Raw genomic sequence first — 17,500 nt, forward strand, 5'->3', positions numbered from 1 at the left:
TAAATACAGGGAAATTCTTGAGAGAAACCTGTTTCAGTCTTCCAGAGATTTGAGACTGGGACGGAGGTTCACCTTCCAGCAGGACAATGACCCTAAGCATACTGCTAAAGCAACACTTGAGTGGTTTAAGGGGAAACATTTAAATGTCTTGGAATGGCCTAGTCAAAGCCCAGACCTCAATCCAATTGAGAATCTGTGGTATGACTTAAAGATTGCTGTGCACCAGCGGAACCCATCCAACTTGATGGAGCTGGAGCAGTTTTGCCTTGAAGAATGGGCAAAAATCCCAGTGGCTAGATGTGCCAAGCTTATAGAGACATACCCCAAGAGACTTGCAGCTGTAATTGCTGCAAAAGGTGGCTCTACAAAGTATTGACTTTGGGGGGGGGGGGGGTGAATAGTTATGCACACTCAAGTTCTGTTTTTTTTGTCTTATTTCTTGTTTGTTTCACACAAAAAAATATTTTGCATCTTCAAAGTGGGAGGCATGTTGTGTAAATGAAATGATACAAACCCCCAAGAAATCCATTTTAATTCCAGGTTGTAAGGCAAGAAAATAGGAAAAATGCCAAGGGGGGTGAATACTTTCGCAAGCCACTGTATATGCGTCTTTCTGTCAGCGTGAGTATCGGTCAAATAAATTATCAAAATACAAATATTTTCTTTGGACGGGCGGGTGAGGCCCCCTAAGGCCCACCCATAATGCCGGCCCTGACACACTCACGCACACGCATGCACACAAACACTCACATGCACACACACACACACACACACACACACTCACACCCAAACACTCCCCATTGGTCAGCCAGATAGGATGACCATGAAGTCAGCTTCACAAGCCAGCCAAATATTATGACCATGAAGTCAGCTACACAAGCTGAAGTGACAGATCTCATAAGAAGATTTCAACAGTAATTTTCTGAGGCGACTTCAAATGTTAAAAAAGTGTGAATCAACTATTAGGTGAGAAGAACACGGTTCTGGAATGGAACTGAATAGAATGGAACTGAATAGAAGGGAACTGAATAGAATTGAACTGAATAGAATGGAACTGAATAGAAGGGAACTGAATAGAAGGGAACTGAATAGAAGGGAACTGAATAGAAGGGACCTGAATAGAATGGAACTGAATAGAATGGAACTGAATAGAATGGAACTGAATAGAATCGAACGGAATAGAAGGGAACTGAATAGAATGGAACTGAATAGAATGGAACTGAATAGAATGGAACTGAATAGAATGGAACTGAATAGAAGGGAACTGAATAGAAGGGAACTGAATAGAATGGAACTGAATAGAATGGAACTGAATAGAATGGAACTGAATAGAATGGAACTGAATAGAATTGAAATGAATAGAATGGAACTGAATAGAAGGGAACTGAATAGAAGGGAACTGAATAGAAGGGAACTGAATAGAATGGAACTGAATAGAATGGAACTGAATAGAATGGAACTGAATAGAATGGAACTGAATAGAAGGGAACTGAATAGAATGGAACTGAATAGAATGGAACTGAATAGAATGGAACTGAATAGAAGGGAACTGAATAGAAGGGAACTGAATAGAATGGAACTGAATAGAATGGAACTGAATAGAATGGAACTGAATAGAAGGGAACTGAATAGAAGGGAACTGAATAGAACTGAAAGAACACATAACAGTTGAAGTACAGTGTCTAGAGTTTACTATATACGGTATCTCTATGGTTTAACCACACTACTGAGTTGAGCCAGTCATAACCCCTCAGTGCATAGCCAGTGACAATAAATAAACTCTCCAGTTTCCACTGCCTTAACATCTGATGATTGTACATGTCTGCATGTCTAGTGCAGCCTTTTGCATAAGATTACCAAGATAGAAGGCATGAATCAGATCCTGCAAGATGCTGCCTGTCTGGGTGCATCAGGGACCTCCTACTCCTCCACACATTGAGGGCTGGGAGCGTTGTTCTGTTCTGTTTTACTCTGCTCTGCCCTGCTCTACTCTTGTCTGTCCTGCTCTAGTCTGCTGTAGTCTGCTCTAGTCTGCCTTTCTCTAGTCTGCTCTAGTCTATCCTGCTCTAGTCTGCTCTAGTCTGCTGTAGTCTGCTCTAGTCTGCCTTTCTCTAGTCTGCTCTAGTCTATCCTGCTCTAGTCTGCTCTAGTCTGTCCTGCTCTAGTCTGCTTTAGTCTACCCTGCTCTAGTCTGCTTTAGTCTGCCCTGCTCTAGTCTGTCCTGCTCTAGTCTGCTTTAGTCTGCTTTAGTCTAACCTGCTCTAGTCTGCTTTAGTCTACCCTGCTCTAGTCTGCTCTAGTCTGTTGTGCTCTAGTCTGTTGTGCTCTAGTCTGCTGTGCTCTAGTCTGCTGTGCTCTAGTCTGCTGTGCTCTAGTCTGCTCTAGTCTGTTGTGCTCTAGTCTGTTGTGCTCCTAGTCTGCTGTGCTCTAGTCTGCTGTGCTCTAGTCTGCTGTGCTCTAGTCTGCTGTGCTCTAGTCTGCTGTGCTCTAGTCTGCTCTAGTCTGCTGTGCTCTAGTCTGCTCTAGTCTGTTGTGCTCTAGTCTGCTGTGCTCTAGTCTGTTGTGCTCTAGTCTGCTGTGCTCTAGTCTGTTGTGCTCTAGTCTGCTCTAGTCTGCTGTGCTCTAGTCTGCTGTGCTCTAGTCTGCCCTGCTCTAGTCTGCCCTGCTCTAGTCTGCCCTGCTCTAGTCTGCCTTTCTCTAGTCTGCTCTAGTCTATCTTGCTCTAGTCTGCTCTAGTCTGTCCTGCTCTAGTCTGCTGTAGTCTGCTCTAGTCTGCCTTTCTCTAGTCTGCTCTAGTCTATCCTGCTCTAGTCTGCTCTAGTCTGTCCTGCTCTAGTCTGCTTTAGTCTACCCTGCTCTAGTCTGCTTTAGTCTGCCCTGCTCTAGTCTGTCCTGCTCTAGTCTGCTTTAGTCTGCTTTAGTCTAACCTGCTCTAGTCTGCTTTAGTCTACCCTGCTCTAGTCTGCTTTAGTCTACCCTGCTCTAGTCTGTCTTGCTCTAGTCTGCTTTAGTCTACCCTGCTCTAGTCTGCTTTAGTCTACCCTGCTCTAGTCTGCTTTAGTCTGCCCTGCTCTAGTCTGTCCTGCTCTAGTCTGCTTTAGTCTGCTTTAGTCTAACCTGCTCTAGTCTGCTTTAGTCTACCCTGCTCTAGTCTGCTCTAGTCTGTTGTGCTCTAGTCTGTTGTGCTCTAGTCTGCTGTGCTCTAGTCTGCTGTGCTCTAGTCTGCTGTGCTCTAGTCTGCTCTAGTCTGTTGTGCTCTAGTCTGTTGTGCTCTAGTCTGCTGTGCTCTAGTCTGCTGTGCTCTAGTCTGCTGTGCTCTAGTCTGCTGTGCTCTAGTCTGTTGTGCTCTAGTCTGCTCTAGTCTGCTGTGCTCTAGTCTGCTCTAGTCTGTTGTGCTCTAGTCTGCTGTGCTCTAGTCTGTTGTGCTCTAGTCTGCTGTGCTCTAGTCTGTTGTGCTCTAGTCTGCTCTAGTCTGCTGTGCTCTAGTCTGCTGTGCTCTAGTCTGCCCTGCTCTAGTCTGCCCTGCTCTAGTCTGCCCTGCTCTAGTCTGCCTTTCTCTAGTCTGCTCTAGTCTATCTTGCTCTAGTCTGCTCTAGTCTGTCCTGCTCTAGTCTGCTGTAGTCTGCTCTAGTCTGCCTTTCTCTAGTCTGCTCTAGTCTATCCTGCTCTAGTCTGCTCTAGTCTGTCCTGCTCTAGTCTGCTTTAGTCTACCCTGCTCTAGTCTGCTTTAGTCTGCCCTGCTCTAGTCTGTCCTGCTCTAGTCTGCTTTAGTCTGCTTTAGTCTAACCTGCTCTAGTCTGCTTTAGTCTACCCTGCTCTAGTCTGCTTTAGTCTACCCTGCTCTAGTCTGTCTTGCTCTAGTCTGCTTTAGTCTACCCTGCTCTAGTCTGCTTTAGTCTACCCTGCTCTAGTCTGCTTTAGTCTACCCTGCTCTAGTCTGCTTTAGTCTACCCTGCTCTAGTCTGCTTTAGTCTACCCTGCTCTAGTCTGCTTTAGTCTGTCCTGCTCTAGTCTGCTCTAGTCTGCTCTAGTCTACCCTGCTCTAGTCTGCTTTAGTCTACCCTGCTCTAGTCTGTCCTGCTCTAGTCTGCTTTAGTCTACCCTGCTCTAGTCTGCTTTAGTCTACCCTGCTCTAGTCTGCTCTAGTCTGCTCTAGTCTGTCCTGCTCTAGTCTGCTTTAGTCTACCCTGCTCTAGTCTGCTTTAGTCTACCCTGCTCTAGTCTGCTTTAGTCTACCCTGCTCTAGTCTGCTCCAGTCTGCCCTGCTCTAGTCTGTCCTGCTCTAGTCTGCTCCAGTCTGCCCTGCTCTAGTCTGTCCTGCTCTAGTCTGCTCCAGTCTGCCCTGCTCTAGTCTGTCCTGATCTAGTCTGCTCTAGTCTGCTCTAGTCTGTCCTGCTGTAGTCTGTCCTGCTCTAGTCTGCTTTAGTCTGCTCTAGTCTGCCTTTCTATAGTCTGTCCTGCTATAGTGTACCCTGCTCTAGTCTGTCCTGCTCTAGTCTGCTTTAGTCTGTCCTGCTCTAGTCTGCTCCAGTCTGCCCTGCTCTAGTCTGTCCTGCTCTAGTCTGCCCTGCTATAGTCTGCTCTAGTCTGTCCTGCTCTAGTCTGCCCTGCTCTAGTCTGCTCTAGTCTGTTGTGCTCTAGTCTGCTGTGCTCTAGTCTGCTGTGCTCTAGTCTGCTGTGCTCTAGTCTGCTGTGCTCTAGTCTGCTCTAGTCTGCCCTGCTCTAGTCTGCTCTAGTCTGCTCTAGTCTGCTGTGCTCTAGTCTGCTGTGCTCTAGTCTGCCCTGCTCTAGTCTTCTCTAGTCTGTTGTGCTCTAGTCTGTTGTGCTCTAGTCTGCTGTGCTCTAGTCTGCTGTGCTCTAGTCTGCTCTAGTCTGTTGTGCTCTAGTCTGCTCTAGTCTGCTGTGCTCTAGTCTGCTGTGCTCTAGTCTGCTGTGCTCTAGTCTGCTGTGCTCTAGTCTGTTGTGCTCTAGTCTACTCTAGTCTGTTGTGCTCTAGTCTGCTCTAGTCTGCTGTGCTCTAGTCTGCTGTGCTCTAGTCTGCCCTGCTCTAGTCTTCTCTAGTCTGTTGTGCTCTAGTCTGCTGTGCTCTAGTCTGTTGTGCTCTAGTCTGTTGTGCTCTAGTCTGCTGTGCTCTAGTCTGCTGTGCTCTAGTCTGCTGTGCTCTAGTCTGCTCTAGTCTGCCCTGCTCTAGTCTGCTCTAGTCTGCTCTAGTCTGCTGTGCTCTAGTCTGCTGTGCTCTAGTCTGCCCTGCTCTAGTCTTCTCTAGTCTGTTGTGCTCTAGTCTGTTGTGCTCTAGTCTGCTGTGCTCTAGTCTGCTGTGCTCTAGTCTGCTCTAGTCTGTTGTGCTCTAGTCTGCTCTAGTCTGCTGTGCTCTAGTCTGCTCTAGTCTGTTGTGCTCTAGTCTGTTGTGCTCTAGTCTGCTGTGCTCTAGTCTGCTCTAGTCTGTTGTGCTCTAGTCTGTTGTGCTCTAGTCTGCTGTGCTCTAGTCTGCTGTGCTCTAGTCTGCTGTGCTCTAGTCTGCTCTAGTCTGTTGTGCTCTAGTCTGTTGTGCTCTAGTCTGCTGTGCTCTAGTCTGCTGTGCTCTAGTCTGCTGTGCTCTAGTCTGCTGTGCTCTAGTCTGTTGTGCTCTAGTCTGCTCTAGTCTGCTGTGCTCTAGTCTGCTCTAGTCTGTTGTGCTCTAGTCTGCTGTGCTCTAGTCTGTTGTGCTCTAGTCTGCTGTGCTCTAGTCTGTTGTGCTCTAGTCTGCTCTAGTCTGCTGTGCTCTAGTCTACTGTGCTCTAGTCTGCTGTGCTCTAGTCTGCTGTGCTCTAGTCTGCCCTGCTCTAGTCTGCCCTGCTCTAGTCTGCCCTGCTCTAGTCTGCCCTGCTCTAGTCTGCTGTGCTCTAGTCTGCTGTGCTCTAGTCTGCTGTGCTCTAGTCTGCTCTAGTCTACTGTGCTCTAGTCTGCTGTGCTCTAGTCTGCTGTGCTCTAGTCTGTTGTGCTCTAGTCTGCCCTGCTCTAGTCTGCTGTGCTCTAGTCTGCTCTAGTCTGCTGTGCTCTAGTCTGCTGTGCTCTAGTCTGCTGTGCTCTAGTCTGCTGTGCTCTAGTCTGCCCTGCTCTAGTCTGCTCTAGTCTGCCCTGCTCTAGTCTACCCTGCTCTAGTCTGCCCTGCTCTAGTCTGCTGTGCTCTAGTCTGCTGTGCTCTAGTCTGCTCTAGTCTGCCCTGCTCTAGTCTGCTGTGCTCTAGTCTACTGTGCTCTAGTCTGCTGTGCTCTAGTCTGCTGTGCTCTAGTCTGCTGTGCTCTAGTCTGCTGTGCTCTAGTCTGCTGTGCTCTAGTCTGCTCTAGTCTGCTGTGCTCTAGTCTGCTGTGCTCTAGTCTGCTGTGCTCTAGTCTGCCCTGCTCTAGTCTGCTCTAGTCTGCCCTGCTCTAGTCTGCCCTGCTCTAGTCTGCTGTGCTCTAGTCTGCCCTGCTCTAGTCTGCCCTGCTCTAGTCTGCTGTGCTCTAGTCTGCCCTGCTCTAGTCTGCTGTGCTCTAGTCTGCTATGCTCTAGTCTGCCCTGCTGTGGCTCTCTAGATTAGTTAGAATCCACTGCAGGAATTAGTTAGAATCCACTGCAGGAATGGATGCATGACATGTCATGTTGTGTGAAAAGCTTTTTTGTTTGTATCACACTAATTGTTCTACTCTGACTGAGATTTTTGGATTTTTGGCCTGTGTGCATCTCTGAATAAATCTGGTTCTCAGTGTTATACTCATTGGGAAACATTAAGCTCAGTACAGCTAATTAAAACAACTGACGGCAAGCGAAATCACAGGCCTGTCCCTGCTGTGTGTGTGTGTGTGTGTGTGTGTGTGTGTGCAAGCATATCTCAGTGTTATACTCATGGGGAAACATTAAGTTCAGTGCAGCTAATTAAAACAACTAACGGCAAGAAAAATCACAGGCCCGTCCCTGCTGTGTGTTATCTCTCCATACTCACCAGTGTCCTGTGGTTTGTTAGGCAGTCTGCTGTGGTGGGCAGAGAGGATCTCTAGCTTGGCCTGGTCTGAGGTGCTGGCTAGTAGCTGTGTGGCCTCTAGGACTGAACAGTGCTCTGTGCTGGTCCCATCGATGGACAGGATGTGGTCCCCTATATGGAGAGCTCCACACCTGGAGAGAAAGAGAGAGACAGAGAGAGAGAGAGAGAGAGAGAGAGAGAGAGAGAGAGAGAGAGAGAGAGAGAGAGAGAGAGAGAGAGAGAGAGAGAGAGAGAGAGAGAGAGAGCGAGAGAGAGAGAGAGAGAGACAGAAACAAGAGAGAGAGAGATAGGTACTTAAGTATTTGTATTCTAGTGTGGTCTCCTGAGTACCTCGAACCAGATTAATCTGGTATAGCAGCAACATTGGGTACCCTCTGAATCACTGCTGCTCACTGCTTTGCTGAACTGTATACAGTACCTGTTGAATGACGTGATAGGTAGACTGTCTATCTGAGGAATGATGTGATAGGTAGACTGTCTATCTGAGGAATGATGTGATAGGTAGACTGTCTATCTGAGGAATGATGTGATAGGTAGACTGTCTATCTGAGGAATGACGTGATAGGTAGACTGTCTATCTGATGAATGACGTGATAGGTAGACTGTCTATCTGAGGAATGGTGTGATAGGTAGACTGTCTATCTGAGGAATGATGTGATAGGTAGACTGTCTATCTGAGGAATGATGTGATAGGTAGACTGTCTATCTGAGGAATGATGTGATAGGTAGACTGTCTATCTGAGGAATGATGTGATAGGTAGACTGTCTATCTGAGGAATGATGTGATAGGTAGACTGTCTATCTGAGGAATGATGTGATAGGTAGACTGTCTATCTGAGGAATGACGTGATAGGTAGACTGTCTATCTGAGGAATGATGTGATAGGTAGACTGTCTATCTGAGGAATGATGTGATAGGTAGACTGTCTATCTGAGGAATGATGTGATAGGTAGACTGTATATCTGAGGAATGATCGTAATAGGTAGACTGTCTATCTGAGGAATGATGTGATAGGTAGACTGTCTATCTGAGGAATGATGTGATAGGTAGACTGTCTATCTGAGGAATGATGTGATAGGTAGACTGTCTATCTGAGGAATGACGTGATAGGTAGACTGTCTATCTGAGGAATGATGTGATAGGTAGACTGTCTATCTGAGGAATGATGTGATAGGTAGACTGTCTATCTGAGGAATGATGTGATAGGTAGACTGTCTATCTGAGGAATGATGTGATAGGTAGACGGTCTATCTGAGGAATGACGTAATAGGTAGACTGTCTATCTGAGGAATGATGTGATAGGTAGACTGTCTATCTGAGGAATGATGTGATAGGTAGACTGTCTATCTGAGGAATGATGTGATAGGTAGACTGTCTATCTGAGGAATGATGTGATAGGTAGACTGTCTATCTGAGGAATGATGTGATAGGTAGACTGTCTATCTGAGGAATGATGTGATAGGTAGACTGTCTATCTGAGGAATGACGTGATAGGTAGACTGTCTATCTGAGGAATGACGTGATAGGTAGACTGTCTATCTGAGGAATGGTGTGATAGGTAGACTGTCTATCTGAGGAATGATGTGATAGGTAGACTGTCTATCTGAGGAATGATGTGATAGGTAGACTGTCTATCTGAGGAATGATGTGATAGGTAGACTGTCTATCTGAGGAATGATGTGATAGGTAGACTGTCTATCTGAGGAATGATGTGATAGGTAGACTGTCTATCTGAGGAATGATGTGATAGGTAGACTGTCTATCTGAGGAATGATGTGATAGGTAGACTGTCTATCTGAGGAATGATGTGATAGGTAGACTGTCTATCTGAGGAATGATGTGATAGGTAGACTGTCTATCTGAGGAATGACGTAATAGGTAGACTGTCTATCTGAGGAATGATGTGATAGGTAGACTGTCTATCTGAGGAATGATGTGATAGGTAGACTGTCTATCTGAGGAATGATGTGATAGGTAGACTGTCTATCTGAGGAATGATGTGATAGGTAGACTGTCTATCTGAGGAATGATGTGATAGGTAGACTGTCTATCTGAGGAATGATGTGATAGGTAGACTGTCTATCTGAGGAATGACGTGATAGGTAGACTGTCTATCTGATGAATGATGTGATAGGTAGACTGTCTATCTGAGGAATGATGTGATAGGTAGACTGTCTATCTGAGGAATGATGTGATAGGTAGACTGTCTATCTGAGGAATGATGTGATAGGTAGACTGTCTATCTGAGGAATGACGTGATAGGTAGACTGTCTATCTGAGGAATGATGTGATAGGTAGACTGTCTATCTGAGGAATGATGTGATAGGTAGACTGTCTATCTGAGGAATGATGTGATAGGTAGACTGTCTATCTGAGGAATGATGTGATAGGTAGACTGTCTATCTGAGGAATGATGTGATAGGTAGACTGTCTATCTGAGGAATGATGTGATAGGTAGACTGTCTATCTGAGGAATGATGTGATAGGTAGACTGTCTATCTGAGGAATGATGTGATAGGTAGACTGTCTATCTGAGGAATGATGTGATAGGTAGACTGTCTATCTGAGGAATGATGTGATAGGTAGACTGTCTATCTGAGGAATGATGTGATAGGTAGACTGTCTATCTGAGGAATGATGTGATAGGTAGACTGTCTATCTGAGGAATGATGTGATAGGTAGACTGTCTATCTGAGGAATGATGTGATAGGTAGACTGTCTATCTGAGGAATGATGTGATAGGTAGACTGTCTATCTGAGGAATGATGTGATAGGTAGACTGTCTATCTGAGGAATGATGTGATAGGTAGACTGTCTATCTGAGGAATGATGTGATAGGTAGACTGTCTATCTGAGGAATGATGTGATAGGTAGACTGTCTATCTGAGGAATGATGTGATAGGTAGACTGTCTATCTGAGGAATGATGTGATAGGTAGACTGTCTATCTGAGGAATGATGTGATAGGTAGACTGTCTATCTGAGGAATGATGTGATAGGTAGACTGTCTATCTGAGGAATGATGTGATAGGTAGACTGTCTATCTGAGGAATGATGTGATAGGTAGACTGTCTATCTGAGGAATGATGTGATAGGTAGACTGTCTATCTGAGGAATGATGTGATAGGTAGACTGTCTATCTGAGGAATGATGTGATAGGTAGACTGTCTATCTGAGGAATGATGTGATAGGTAGACTGTCTATCTGAGGAATGATGTGATAGGTAGACTGTCTATCTGAGGAATGATGTGATAGGTAGACTGTCTATCTGAGGAATGATGTGATAGGTAGACTGTCTATCTGAGGAATGATGTGATAGGTAGACTGTCTATCTGAGGAATGATGTGATAGGTAGACTGTCTATCTGAGGAATGATGTGATAGGTAGACTGTCTATCTGAGGAATGATGTGATAGGTAGACTGTCTATCTGAGGAATGATGTGATAGGTAGACTGTCTATCTGAGGAATGATGTGATAGGTAGACTGTCTATCTGAGGAATGACGTAATAGGTAGACTGTCTATCTGAGGAATGATGTGATAGGTAGACTGTCTATCTGAGGAATGATGTGATAGGTAGACTGTCTATCTGAGGAATGATGTGATAGGTAGACTGTCTATCTGAGGAATGATGTGATAGGTAGACTGTCTATCTGAGGAATGATGTGATAGGTAGACGGTCTATCTGAGGAATGACGTAATAGGTAGACTGTCTATCTGAGGAATGATGTGATAGGTAGACTGTCTATCTGAGGAATGATGTGATAGGTAGACTGTCTATCTGAGGAATGATGTGATACGTAGACCGTCTATCTGAGGAATGATGTGATAGGTAGACTGTCTATCTGAGGAATGATGTGATAGGTAGACTGTCTATCTGAGGAATGACGTGATAGGTAGACTGTCTATCTGAGGAATGACGTGATAGGTAGACTGTCTATCTGAGGAATGACGTGATAGGTAGACTGTCTATCTGATGAATGACGTGATAGGTAGACTGTCTATCTGAGGAATGATGTGATAGGTAGACTGTCTATCTGAGGAATGACGTGATAGGTAGACTGTCTATCTGAGGAATGACGTGATAGGTAGACTGTCTATCTGATGAATGACGTGATAGGTAGACTGTCTATCTGAGGAATGATGTGATAGGTAGACTGTCTATCTGAGGAATGATGTGATAGGTAGACTGTCTATCTGAGGAATGATGTGATAGGTAGACTGTCTATCTGAGGAATGATGTGATAGGTAGACTGTCTATCTGAGGAATGATGTGATAGGTAGACTGTCTATCTGAGGAATGATGTGATAGGTAGACTGTCTATCTGAGGAATGACGTGATAGGTAGACTGTCTATCTGAGGAATTATGTGATGGGTAGACTGTCTATCTGATGAATGATGTGATAGGTAGACTGTCTATCTGAGGAATGATGTGATAGGTAGACTGTCTATCTGAGGAATGATGTGATAGGTAGACTGTCTATCTGAGGAATGACGTGATAGGTAGACTGTCTATCTGATGAATGGTGTGATAGGTAGACTGTCTATCTGAGGAATGACGTGATAGGTAGACTGTCTGTTTCTCTGAGTGTGGATGCAGTAAGGAGAACGTGTCTCACCTGTCCACCAAGCTGTTGTAAGGCCGGTGATAAGATTGTAAACCAAGGACACTGCGACTTCAGTGTTAAGACTCAATGTTTAACAGAGTGCTACACAACTTATAGGGACAACGTATTAAGAGCGTAGCTGCTCCTTCCACTGCAATCTCAAGACTGCAGCATTACCCTTTGCTCTTCTCCCAAGAGCCAGAATAACATTTCAAAATAAGAGTCCCGCACATTATGTTATCACAATAAAGGTCCCACACTATGATACTGTTATCAATGTTTAACAGATTAAAAAAGGTTGTATTTGGTAGTTATTCAGTCCATTAAAACATTAATGAGATAGCTATGGGTGTGTCAGCTCACCTGTCCACCACGCTAGCTATGGGTCTGTCAGCTCACCTGTCCACCACGCTAGCTATGGGTCTGTCAGCTCACCTGTCCACCACGCTAGCTATGGGTCTGTCAGCTCACCTGTCCACCACGCTAGCTATGGGTCTGTCAGCCCACCTGTCCACCACGCTAGCTATGGGTCTGTCAGCTCACCTGTCCACCACGCTAGCTATGGGTCTGTCCGCTCACCTGTCCACCACGCTAGCTATGGGTCTGTCAGCTCACCTGTCCACCACGCTAGCTATGGGTCTGTCAGCCCACCTGTCCACCACGCTAGCTATGGGTCTGTCAGCTCACCTGTCCACCACGCTAGCTATGGGTCTGTCCGCTCACCTGTCCACCACGCTAGATATGGGTCTGTCAGCTCACCTGTCCACCACGCTAGCTATGGGTCTGTCAGCTCACCTGTCCACCACGCTAGCTATGGGTCTGTCAGCGCCCCTGTCCACCACGCTAGCTATGGGTCTGTCAGCTCACCTGTCCACCACGCTAGCTATGGGTCTGTCAGCTCACCTGTCCACCACGCTAGCTATGGGTCTGTCAGCTCACCTGTCCACCACGCTAGCTATGGGTCTGTCAGCTCACCTGTCCACCACGCTAGCTATAGGTCTGTCAGCTCACCTGTCCACCACGCTAGCTATGGGTCTGTCAGCTCACCTGTCCACCACGCTAGCTATGGGTCTGTCAGCTCACCTGTCCACCACGCTTAGCTATGGGTCTGTCAGCTCACCTGTCCACCACGATAGCTATGGGTCTGTCAGCTCACCTGTCCACCACGCTAGCTATGGGTCTGTCAGCTCACCTGTCCACCACGCTAGCTATGGGTCTGTCAGCTCACCTGTCCACCACGCTAGCTATGGGTCTGTCAGCTCACCTGTCCACCACGCTAGCTATGGGTCTGTCAGCTCACCTGTCCACCACGCTAGCTATGGGTCTGTCAGCTCACCTGTCCACCACGCTAGCTATGGGTCTGTCAGCTCACCTGTCCACCACGCTAGCTATGGGTCTGTCAGCTCACCTGTCCACCACGCTAGCTATGGGTCTGTCAGCTCACCTGTCCACCACGCTAGCTATGGGTCTGTCAGCTCACGTGTCCACCACGCTAGCTATGGGTCTGTCAGCTCACCTGTCCACCACGCTAGCTATGGGTCTGTCAGCGCCCCTGTCCACCACGCTAGCTATGGGTCTGTCAGCTCACCTGTCCACCACGCTAGCTATGGGTCTGTCAGCTCACCTGTCCACCACGCTAGCTATGGGTCTGTCAGCTCACCTGTCCACCACGCTAGCTATGGGTCTGTCAGCTCACCTGTCCACCACGCTAGCTATGGGTCTGTCAGCTCACCTGTCCACCACGCTAGCTATGGGTCTGTCAGCTCACCTGTCCACCACGCTAGCTATGGGTCTGTCAGCTCACCTGTCCACCACGCTAGCTATGGGTCTGTCAGCTCACCTGTCCACCACGCTAGCTATGGGTCTGTCAGCTCACCTGTCCACCACGCTAGCTATGGGTCTGTCAGCTCACCTGTCCACCACGCTAGCTATGGGTCTGTCAGCTCACCTGTCCACCACGCTAGCTGCTTTGATCTTGTCGATGACGATGACCTGTTTGTTCCTGTGCGTGGCGGTTGTCAAGGTGATACCCAGCGCCACCCCAGGTGACTTGGCGATCTCCACCAATAGGGGACCAGACACATTCGTCACAGTATCTGAAAGGCACAGAAGAAGCTTGATAGAACACGGTTGCGGGCTATAAAAAGTTAGGTTGCGGGCCGCAGTTTTGGCAGAATAACTCACAATACTCATGCAATGCTCTAGCATTTCCTATTGATAGTTAGACAAAGGAAATACTGTTCCACAGTACAGGGTTTAAACTTTTTTAGTCCCTGCAACTGTATGATGACTACGATATGGCATTCAGAGTCCACCTCCCAGAAAGTTATTACAATGAGAGGTTAACAGCAGGAACATGGGACAATTAGCTGTCATTATAGTCCAGGGCAGTTCAGTTCCAGCTCTTTAGGACTGAAGCGCTTTTCTTTTTTTTTACCTGATTTACCATAATTGGTCAATTACTTTCCTTCACTGACCAGAGAGAGTTCAGTCCACTCATCTGGTGTCCCAGGTGTGAATCCATGATTAGAGGGGAAGCATGGAAACCAGCAGTGCTGTGGTCAGGAAAATACAGCTATTGAATAACGTTTTTGTACACTATATTGCGGTAGTTGATAGTCGTAATCTGTAATATTGGATGAGGTTTGGAGGACAAAGAGACAGTTGCTGTTTCCCATGTCTCCTTTCTAAGCCCTAGAGATCTGGGGCGGCAGGTAGCCTAGCGTTGGGCCAGTAACCGAAAGGTCGCTGGTTCGAATCCCCGAGCCGACTAGGTGAAAAATCTGTCGATGTTCCCTTGAGCAAGGCACTTAACCCTAATTGCTCTGGACTAAAATGTAAATCTGCAGCTAGCTAAGTGCATCAACCATTTACCACACACCATCCATACTCTATAGAGGGGCTTATGGTCTGCATGGTATGATATTTGAAGAGAACACGCAGACTTTTGTATAACAGCTAGTCTGCCATGGCTGACTTGGACCCAGTGTAGAGGGAGTCTGGGAGCTGTAGTTCTCCCCGTTTCAGTCCCAGTACATAATTATACCATGCCAGAGAACCCTGTGTAGAGGGAGTCTGGGGGCTGTAGTTCTCCCCGTTTCAGTCCCAGTACATAATTATACCATGCCAGAGAACCCTGTGTAGAGGGAGTCTGGGGGCTGTAGTTCTCCCCGTTTCAGTCCCAGTACATAATTATACCATGCCAGAGAACCCTGTGTAGAGGGAGTCTGGGGGCTGTAGTTCTCCCCGTTTCAGTCCCAGTACATAATTATACCATGCCAGAGAACCCTGTGTAGAGGGAGTCTGGGGGCTGTAGTTCTCCCGTTTCAGTCCCAGTACATAATTATACCATGCCAGAGAACCCTGTGTAGAGGGAGTCTGGGGGCTGTAGTTCTCCCCGTTTCAGTCCCAGTACATAATTATACCATGCCAGAGAACCCTGTGTAGAGGGAGTCTGGGGGCTGTAGTTCTCCCCGTTTCAGTCCCAGTACATAATTATACCATGCCAGAGAACCCTGTGTAGAGGGAGTCTGGGGGCTGTAGTTCTTCTTGTTCCAGCCACAGTACGAACAGTGAGGGAAAAAAGTATTTGATCCCCTGCTGATTTTGTACGTTTGCCCACTCAGTCTGTAATTTTAATGGTAGGTTTATTTTAACAGTGAGAGACAGAATAACAACAAAAAAATCCAGAAAAACACGTCAAAAATGTTATAAATGGATTTGCATTTTAATGAGGGAAATAAGTATTTGACCCCTCTGCAAAACATGACTTAGTACTTGGTGGCAAAACCCTTGTTGGCAATCACAGTGGTCAGACGTTTCTTGTAGTTGGCCACCAGGTTTTCACACATCTCAGGAGGGATTTTGTCCCACTCCTCTTTGCAGATATTCTCCAAGTCATTAAGGTTTCGAGGCTGACGTTTGGCAACTCGAACCTTCAGCTCCCTCCACAGATTTTCTATGGGATTAAGGTCTGGAGACTGGCTAGGCCACTCCAGGACCTTAATGTGCTTTTTCTTGAGCCACTCCTTTGTTGCCTTGGCCGTGTGTTTTGGGTAATTGTCATGCTGGAATACCCATCCACGACACATTTTGAATGCCCTGGCTGAGGGAAGGAGGTTCTCACCCAAGATTTGACGGTACATGGCCCCGTCCATCGTCCCTTTGATGCGGTGAAGTTGTCCTGTCCCCTTAGCAGAAAAACACCCCCAAAGCATAATGTTTCCACCTCCATGTTTGACGGTGGGGATGGTGTTCTTGGGGTCATAGGCAGCATTCCTCCTCCTCCAAACACGGCGAGTTGAGTTGATGCCAAAGAGCTCCATTTTGGTCTCATCTGACCACAACACTTTCACCCAGTTCTCCTCTGAATCATTCAGATGTTCATTGGCAAACTTCAGACAGGCATGTATATGTGCTTTCTTGAGTAGGGGGACCTTGCGGGCGCTGCAGGATTTCAGTCCTTCATGGCGTAGTGTGTTACCTGTTTTCTTGGTGACTATGGTCCCAGCTGCCTTGAGATCATTGACAAGATCCTCCCATGTAGTTCTGGGCTGATTCCTCACCGTTCTCATGATCATTGCAACTCCACGAGGTGAGATCTTGCATGGAGCCCCAGGCCGAGGGAGATTGACAGTTCTTTTGTGTTTCTTCCATTTGCGAATAATCGCACCAACTGTTGTCACCTTCTCACCAAGCTGCTTGGCGATGGTCTTGTAGCCCATTCCAGCCTTGTGTAGGTCTACAATCTTGTCCCTGACATCCTTGGAGAGCTCTTTGGTCTTGGCCATGGTGGAGAGTTTGGAATCTGATTGATTGATTGCTTCTGTGGACAGGTGTCTTTTATACAGGTAACAAACTGAGATTAAGAGTACTCCCTTTAAGAGTGTGCTCCTAATCTCAGCTCGTTACCTGTATAAAAGACACCTGGGAGCCAGAAATCTTTCTGATTGAGAGGGGGTCAAATACTTATTTCCCTCATTAAAATGCAAATCAATTTATAACATTTTTGACATGTGTCTTTCTTGATTTTTTGTTTGTTATTCTGTCTCTCACTGTTCAAATAAACCTACCATTAAAATTATAGACTGATCATTTCTTTGTCAGTGGGAAAACGTACAAAATCAGCAGGGGATCAAATACTTTTTTCCCCTCACTGTAATTATACCATGCCAGAGAACCCTGTGTAGAGGGAGACTGGGGGGCTGTAGTTCTCCTTGATCCAGTGGGCTAGGCTGGCTAGGGCGGGCTGGGGTGCAAGGTGGCTTTTACTGGGCTGTAAAAGAGTCATCAGAATCTGGCAACACTGAGTAACCACTTCACCCTCACTACAGGGAGGAGCTGAAGGGTCTCCAAACCTGCCACTCAGCCAGACAGAAAACCTGCTATTTGAGATTCACAATTAAAAGGAAACGAGACCAGAGAGAGAAAACTCCGTCCCGTGGAGAGTAGCAGGAGCACCACTTAACTTCCTGTCTGAGAAGAACAAACACAATGTTTCTTCAGTGCAGAATGGGTTTTTTCTCCAATCTGAAGTAGAATTTTCCCACATGCCCCTCTCCAGGAGGGAAACAGACCCCAGATGCCTCCTCTCCAGGAGGGACACAGACCCCAGACGCCTCCTCTTGATGACGGACACAGACCCCAGACGCCTCCTCTTGATTACGGACAAAGACCCCAGATGCCCCTCTTGAGGAAGGACACAGACGTTCAAGTGTCGACTAGTTAAACTAAAAAAATGTTGAGCTGAGGCAGGCTGGGACTTGCTGGTCCTGACTGGTACATAGAGTATTTTGATACTGGTACAGGCTGGTAATGGCATTTTTATTTTTCCACTCTCGGTTCAAGTGAAGCTTGTAGTCCCTGAAGTGGCCGGGGTTTGTTGAGTCAATATA

General features: G+C 46.8%; 1 protein-coding gene across 1 annotated transcript in view; it reads right to left on the reverse strand.

Moving 5' to 3' along the window:
• Positions 1-17,500, reverse strand: part of LOC121575741 (glutamate receptor-interacting protein 2) — a 157,719-nt gene that overhangs the window by 87,631 nt on the left and 52,588 nt on the right. Inside the window, exons 9-10 of the mRNA XM_045223211.1 lie at positions 13,555-13,702; positions 6,962-7,131 (exon numbers count right to left, since the gene is read on the reverse strand). Coding sequence (XP_045079146.1) covers positions 6,962-7,131; positions 13,555-13,702 — 318 coding nt within the window. The remainder of the gene's footprint in view (positions 1-6,961; positions 7,132-13,554; positions 13,703-17,500) is intronic.

The sequence above is a fragment of the Coregonus clupeaformis genome, chromosome 10 (assembly GCF_020615455.1).
Source record: "Coregonus clupeaformis isolate EN_2021a chromosome 10, ASM2061545v1, whole genome shotgun sequence".
Lineage (NCBI taxonomy): Eukaryota > Metazoa > Chordata > Actinopteri > Salmoniformes > Salmonidae > Coregonus > Coregonus clupeaformis.